This window comes from Monopterus albus, unplaced genomic scaffold, assembly GCF_001952655.1.
Source record: "Monopterus albus unplaced genomic scaffold, M_albus_1.0 scaffold500.1, whole genome shotgun sequence".
Classification (NCBI taxonomy): Eukaryota; Metazoa; Chordata; class Actinopteri; order Synbranchiformes; family Synbranchidae; genus Monopterus; species Monopterus albus.
Genome location: NW_018128380.1, coordinates 34,541 through 42,066, shown reverse-complemented (window position 1 = coordinate 42,066; position 7,526 = coordinate 34,541). Strand labels below are relative to the sequence as shown.

General features: G+C 41.5%; 1 protein-coding gene across 1 annotated transcript in view; it reads right to left on the bottom strand.

The window, feature by feature from the left end:
- Positions 1-447: 447 nt before the first annotated feature.
- The window catches only part of LOC109952807 (immunoglobulin kappa light chain-like), a 39,002-nt gene continuing 31,923 nt past the window's right edge, over positions 448-7,526 (bottom strand). Inside the window, exon 5 of the mRNA XM_020588064.1 lies at positions 448-562. Coding sequence (XP_020443720.1) covers positions 451-562 — 112 coding nt within the window. The 3' untranslated portion in view covers positions 448-450. The remainder of the gene's footprint in view (positions 563-7,526) is intronic.

Sequence of the window (7,526 nt, the reverse complement as noted above, 5' to 3'; positions counted from 1 at the left end):
TACACCAATCAGCTTAGAGGACAGGGACCACACAGTTGTCAATCAGACAGCAGACACCTGAACTTTGATAAATAACAGATAGTAAGACCAGAGAGCTCAGTGATTTTCAGTAGAAATTGTCTCACTCTGGATATTACCAAAGGGGATTATTATAAATAAAAGTGACTGAAGAAGAATATCCACAGTCTTAAAACTATTAAAGTTTTCTAGAAGAAATGTTACTATTTTAATTTTGTGCACTAACCAATGTTTTTAACATATAGTGTTTGTTCCAACGAAAGTGAGTCAATAGACATAACTGCTATAATATAGATGTAAAGTCATGTTGTAGTCAACTTCTGAAACCATGAGCATTAGCAACAACACATTAACGGTGAAACAGGTAATGAGAGAAAGAGACAGGCAGGCAGGGATAGTGCAGACTGGGAGCAGTAGAAATAACCCAGTGAGTCAGTACTGGGAACACTGGTCTGTCCTCAGAGTCTCTGAGACTGGAGTCTGGGAGCCCTGGGTGGCCTCACAGGTCACAGAGCCCACCTTCCTCCACTGGTCTGCAGGGAGCCTCGGGGTGCTGCTCCAGCTGTAGCAAAAAAGCTTACAAAGAATCATTAGACATAGCTCAGTTATTTTCCCACATCTCTTTACTTTGGTAGCTTCTTTCTGGAAATTCACTACCATCTCAGATATCGCTGAATTCACACATCATAAATTCAGATTGTATGCTGATGACATCCTATTATACATCACAATCTCCTTTTCCCTCCTTTATAAGTTAAGAATCAAGATCAACTTAAAGCAGGCTGCCCAGATTCTCGTTCTGTTTTGAATAGACCAAACTGAGAAAAGTAGTTGACTTTCAAATATGTCCTTGATGTTAAAGTACAAACCCCAATTCCAATGAAGTTGGGACGTTGTGTAAAATGTAAAAAAGAACAGAATACATTGACTTGCAAATCCTTCTTGACCCATATTGTTATGGTGGGGTGTCCCTCATCAGGGGGTGAAAGAGAGAGAGAAGCAGGATTCAGGGTGCAAACTCATGTGCTAGTAGGAAAGTGTCTTTATTGTATTATATACACAGACAATAGGTGCACAAAGTCAGTGGGTTATGCGTGGTCCAAACCAGGGTTGAGCAGTGGAGGCTGAGAAGACCAAGATGGGCAGGTAAGTAGGAAGGCAAGCTGCAGGAACCTGGATGACAGGTGAGTAGACAGGAGAACAGCAGGAACCAGGAGGATCGCCCGGAGGTAATCATGGCAGGAACCAGGAACCAGAGGACATGGCTGGTGATCAAGGTACCACTCACCGTCAGGCAAACAGAACAGCACTCACCGTCAGGCAAACAGAGTAGGTCGCCGGAGATAATCACGGCATCAAAGATAAAAACTTGATCTCACCGTATCAGTGTCAGTGTCAATATGTTGAATCACTGTTAATGTAGTCACCATCACTGTATGAATGTCATAACATCACCGTATCAGTGTCAATGATCTGGCAAGGCAGGAGCGTCTGCCAGGGCTTTAAGTAGGGAGCGGTCAGGTAATGAGGGGATGTGCCTCAGCTGTACCTTACACCCAGAGAGTAAATTAGCAGGTGATGCATCTCAGCTGTGTCACGGAGCCTGCTGGATGAGAGAGAGCAGGAGAGAGAAAGGGGAAGAGAGGCAGGTCATGCCGAGCGGACCTGACACATATTTAATTGAATACACCACAAAGACAAGATATTTAATGTTCAAACTGAAGAACTTTATTGCTTTTTGCAAATATTTACTCATTTTGAATTTGATGCCTGCAACACATTGCAAAAGAGCTGGGACAGGGGTATTTTTATCACTGTGTTACATCACCTTTCCTTTTAACAACACAATAAGCATTTTGGAACTGAGGACACTAATTGTTGAAGCTTTATAGGTGGAATTCTTTCCCATTCTTGCTTGATTTACAACTTCGATTGCTCAACAGTCTGGGGTCTGCGTTGTATTTTGCGTTTCATAATGTGCCAAACATTTTCAATGGGAGACGGGTCTGGACTGCAGGCAGGCCAGTCTAGTACCCGCACTCTTTTACTACAGTTACCCATGGGCACTAACACACCCCCATACCATCACAGATGCTGACTTTTGAACTTTGCACTGATAACAATCTGGATGGTCCTTTTCCTTTTTAGTCTGGCGGGCATGACGTCCATGATTTCCAGAAACAATTTGAAATGTGGCTCGTCAGACCACAGCACACTTTGCCACTTTGCATCAGTCTCTTTCTAAGATGTGCTCTGGCCCAGAGAAGCTGGTGGTGTTTCTGGGTGTTGTTGATGTACAGCTTTCGCTTTGCATGGTAGAGTTTTAATTTGAACTTGTAGATGTTGCGACGAACTGTGTTAAGGATCTTAACTGACAATGGTTTTCTGAAGTGTTCCTGAGCCCAAATGGTCATATCCTTCACAGAATGATGTCTGTTTTTAATGCAGTGCTGCCTGCAGGATAGAAGGTCATGGACATTCAGTGCTGGTTTACAGCCTTGCCATTTACGTGCAGAAATTTCACTGGATTCTCTGAATCTTTTGATGATATTATGGACTGTAGATGATGAAATACCTAAATTCCTTGCAATTTTATGTTGAAAAAAGTTGCTTTAAACTGTTGGACTATTTGCTCACCCAGTTGTTCACAAAGTTGTGAACCATGCCCCATCCTTGCTTTTGAATGACTGAGCCCTTTTGGATGCTCCTTTTATACCGAATCATGACACTCACCTGTTTCCAGTTAACTTGTTCACCTGTGGAATAGTCCAAACAGGTGTTTTTTGAGCATTACTCAACTTTCTCAGTCTTTTGTTGCCCCTGTCCCAGCTCTTTTGGAACGTGTTGCAGGCATCAACTTCAAAATGAGTGAACATTTGCAAAAAACAATAAAGTTTATCAGTTTGAACATTAAATATCTTGTCTTTGTGGCATATTCAGTTAAATATTCATTGTATTCTGTTTTTATTTACGCTTTACACAACGTCACAACTTCATTTGAATTGAGGTTTGTAAATACAGATCATTCTGAAAGTTGGAATCACTTTTCTTTGTGTCTCAATTGATTCTCCTTTTCTGTCCTCACTGTGCGCACATCTATATGCCACCATTACACATTACTAACTGTCTCCTCTCTCCCTTAGTATGTCCTCTCTCTCTCTCCCTGTATCTTTCTGCAGGTAGCCCTGGCTCTGGAGCTCTTCATTTCTGATGAGCAGTCACTGGCAACATCGACCTGCCCAGTGTTTGTTTGTTCCTTGCTTTATTTGCTGTATCTTGATGCTTGTGTCTGCTGCTTTTCGTTTTTGATTTGGCGGTATACAAATAAAATGAAATTAAATTGAACTTGAAAATGGTGAGTTGGCCACACCTACCAGGTGAGCAATTTGCTGTGTTGATTATGGATATAAATACCACCTGTGGAGAAGCCGTTGCGATAAGCATTTGCTGTGCTAGTCACTGCTGATTGTTCTCAAAATGAATCTCCCTCTGAAGTGAACTGATTGTATATTAGATTTGATAGCCACTGCTGCTTTGCTTTGCTTTGTTTTGCTTTGTCTGTTCTTTTTTTTCTTTTTGCTTAGCTTGGCTTTGCCTGCTTTTATGTTAAGAAGCTTACTTAGTATTATGTCTCCTATCTATGGTATTGTTCCCAAGTTAGGGTTTGGTCAATTTTATGGTGTGTGAACAGTATGTGAATGGTTTGATGTACAGGGAGGCAAGACCCTCTTATATTTGGTTTGTTGATTTGTGATTAATTGACTGTTGTGGTATTTAATGGTTTCTTTCCAACCTGTTCACTCTGACCATTTTATCCTTGTTCTGCACTATATTTATTGAGGGGCTGAGTAGCTTCTTTTCAAAGGTAGTATTTTAGCTTCTGGTGTTAGGCCTAAACTTTGCTTCACTGTTAACTTATACATTGACATGAATAAATTTTCATTCTTGTGGACAAACCCAGCGTCTCTGTGTGCTTGCAGACGTATTTGTGTGTGGTATCCCAGTACTTGTGGAGTCTGTACACATTTGACCTCTTGAAATGGGAGGGATGATATTCTTTGGGTTTGAGATGTACTAAAACTTATTAGTGTCTGGGTTACATAGGCCTGCATATTGGCCCGGTCACAATTTTGGCATTGTTGGCAGGATCTGCAGCACAGAGACATGGTTTGATTGATTCATTGTAATTGTGGTTTTATGTGGTTTTAAGCTAACGTGAAGTTTGTAAGGCAAAGCAGCAGTGTGCTTTACGTGCGACAGGTGGACAAGCTGGAAATATTGGGCCTGTAGCAGCAGTATTCCTCGCCCTCTAGTATTGCCAAGGTCAATGAACTGCAGGAGTCATGGGAATTGGCGCATCAGCTGGAAGCAGAAAGAGCTGACCCGCAACCAGGGCCTAGTGGTGAATCTTCATCTGGAACTTGTTCAGCTGTGGACCAGCTTGTTGTTTCTGAACACATTCTTTTTGTCCCTAGAGAAAAAAAGTGCCCTGTGTTTAGAGGAACTCGTGGTATTGGCATAGATGAGTGGGTAGAGGAAATTCAAGCTAGCATGAGAGCTAGATGCTCTGGGCCCTCAGATCAAGTAGTTTTTTTTTATCATCTTGAGGGAGAACCTAAGGATGAAATTCAATATTGGCCTAGGGCTGAACGGGAGGACCCAGAGTGCATTTTGACTGTCTTGCAGGAGTTGTATGGGCATTCTAAATCTTATGTTTACTACAGGAGAACTTTTTCTCACGTAAACAACTTGAAGGTGAATCCTTGCAAGAGTATTCCTATGCTTTGTGTGCATTAATGGACAAGGTTGTCGCTAGTGCCCCTGGTAGGATGGCTAACTGCTGTGTTGCTTCGTGATCAGTTTGTAGAAAATGTTAATGAAGTGGCTGGCTCGCAATGATCCAGGGCTTTCTGTTTTGGATGTTTGGGCAGAAGGTGGGAGCGTGAGGGTAGGTTCAACACTACAGGTAGTGGTTACCTTGCTTCCCCCCTCTGCACTGTACAAAGCGTTGGTATTAAAGGTTTAGCCAACTGCTCGCCTAGTTCTACTGTAACCCAAATTGTTGAATTGCAAACATGTTACAGAAGCAGCAGGAACAAATTGATCAGTTGACACAGGGCTTGTAAAAGTTGCAAACACCCACACGTCCAGTTAGGACAGATTGTTCAAATGTAATTTGCAGGTGATGCCAGAAGGCTGGTCATTATGCAAAAGATTGTGATAATGAGTGGGTTCAATTTCAAAATTCTAATTCTGGTCATGCTCCTTCTACTATGACTGCTATTCCTAGTTTCAAAATTCTAATTCTGGTCATGCTCCTTCTACTATGACTGCCATTCCTAGTTTTCCACTGGCGGAAAACTAGCTCCCTCTAGTGTGCAGAGCCAACCACTAGGAGCGGATGCTACTGGCTCAAAGGATGATGGCTTGGTGGATAGGGCAAGGGTGGATAGGTTGATCGCTCCCTGTCCTCAGGTACTTGTTAAGTTAGCAGGTGTAGAGGTGAAATGTCTGTTGGATTCGGGGTCGATGGTGTCTACAGTGACAGAAAGTTTCTTCAAACAGCACTTTCAGGATAAACTTCAGCCATGCCATTGGTTGCAGTTGAGGGCTGCAAATGGGGTGGACATCCCTTATCTTGTCTATTTGAAACCAGATGTCGAGGTATTGGGCAAAGTTATTCCTAGGAAGGGTGTACTGGTTTTTAAAGACCTGCCAGGCCCATCGTTTCGATCTCAGGTCCCAGGAATATTGGGTATGAATGTTATTCAGAGTTCTTATGATGAACTCTTGAACCAGCAGGGGCCTGTTTTGTTTGACCTACCTGCAGTACAGAATGCCCCAGATCCATGGCAGAGAGCTTTGCAGTTGTGTCACCAGGTTAGGACATTGCTTCACTGTTAACTTATACATTGACATGAATAAATTTTCATTCTTGTGAACAAACCCAATGTCTCTGTGTGCTTGCAGACTTATGTGTGTGGTAACCCAGTACTTGTGGAGTCTATGAATTTGACCTCTTGAAATAGGGATGATAATTCTTGGGTTTGAGATGTACTAAAACTTATTAGTGTCTGGGTTACATAGGCCTGCATATTGGCCTGGTCACAAACTGAATTAAAAGACGGGGCTAAAAACGTGTTTCACAGATACTATAAATGTAATGTGACAACATGAGTAATGACAATTTACCATTCAGTGAATGAATGATTACATTTATTTTAAACAAAAATTGGAATCATGGGCCACAATGAAAATATCCTGTCTGTACACAAAGCAAGAAATTGGCGCATAAATGAAAACACATGAATAATAAAATACCAATTTAATTCACCAGTTTGAAAGTATAGGGGTGACATGGCAGGTTCGAGCCTGAGCTAACACGAGGCCTTTCAGTGTGGAGTCTGCATGTTCTACCTGTGCCTCTCCGGGTACTCCGGCTTCCTCCCACAGTCCCAAGACATGCAGCTTAGGTTGACTGGTGACACAAAATTGCCCCTAGGAGTGTGTGTTGTCTGTCTCTAAGTGTCAGCCCTGTGATAGACTGCCTACCTGTCCAGGGTGGACTCCGCCTCCCACCCAGTGTCAGCTGGGATTAGTTCCAGCCCACCCTCATGTCCCTATTCAGGATAAGCGGTATAGGTACTGTATGGTTGGATGGAAATATGAACGTATTAATGGTGCTAAATCTACTGTTCAATCTGTTGTGGAACGAGGTAAAGAGACTTCAACATACCCTCCTTTATTGTTACTGCCTACAGTAATAATGTACAACTGCTTTTGTTGCCACCGCAAAAAAAATCTGATTTTACCAAAAGAGTTACTGCAATGATCAAATCAGATATTTAATATTTAGCAGATATTTTTAATCATATTTCCTCTAGAAAATCTTGGCCTCTGTTCTGTTCTAGCATTTTGGTAATAACGTGTAGATTTTAAATAAATATCTGTTAATACTTCACTTAAAACAGGGTCCAAACATGTTAATTATCTTTAATAACCTCATTTCCTTGATGTCAAATGTTATTCTTGTGGCATCGACTGTCTATTAAACAAATGTATTTTATGTCTGAAACCAAAAAGGGTTTATGGAATACATATTTCAGTAACATTAAATTAAAATTTGCTTTGTGCATCTGATGTTTTCAGCAGGTGCAGAATGGGAAGATTTCTATTGTTGGAACTGTGGATCACGCTCATTTTATATCTGATTTAGTTAAGGAACTTTTTAATTCAGATTTTGAAAATGTTTTTATCCATTAAAAAAAAACAACTTTTGTTGACACTTTACATAAAAACTGACAAGTTTAATGAACATTTATTAACTGGAAACACTGAAACAAAAATGTGAATAATACAACTGAAATATGTCAGAAACCGACAAAGAGGCGGTGTGAGAGCAGTAGCAGAGTAAAACCATTAGCAGATTCCCAGTGAAGATGACTAGTGGGAACACTGGTCTGGGAGCCCTGGGTGGCCTCACAGGTCACAGAGCCCACCTTCCTCCA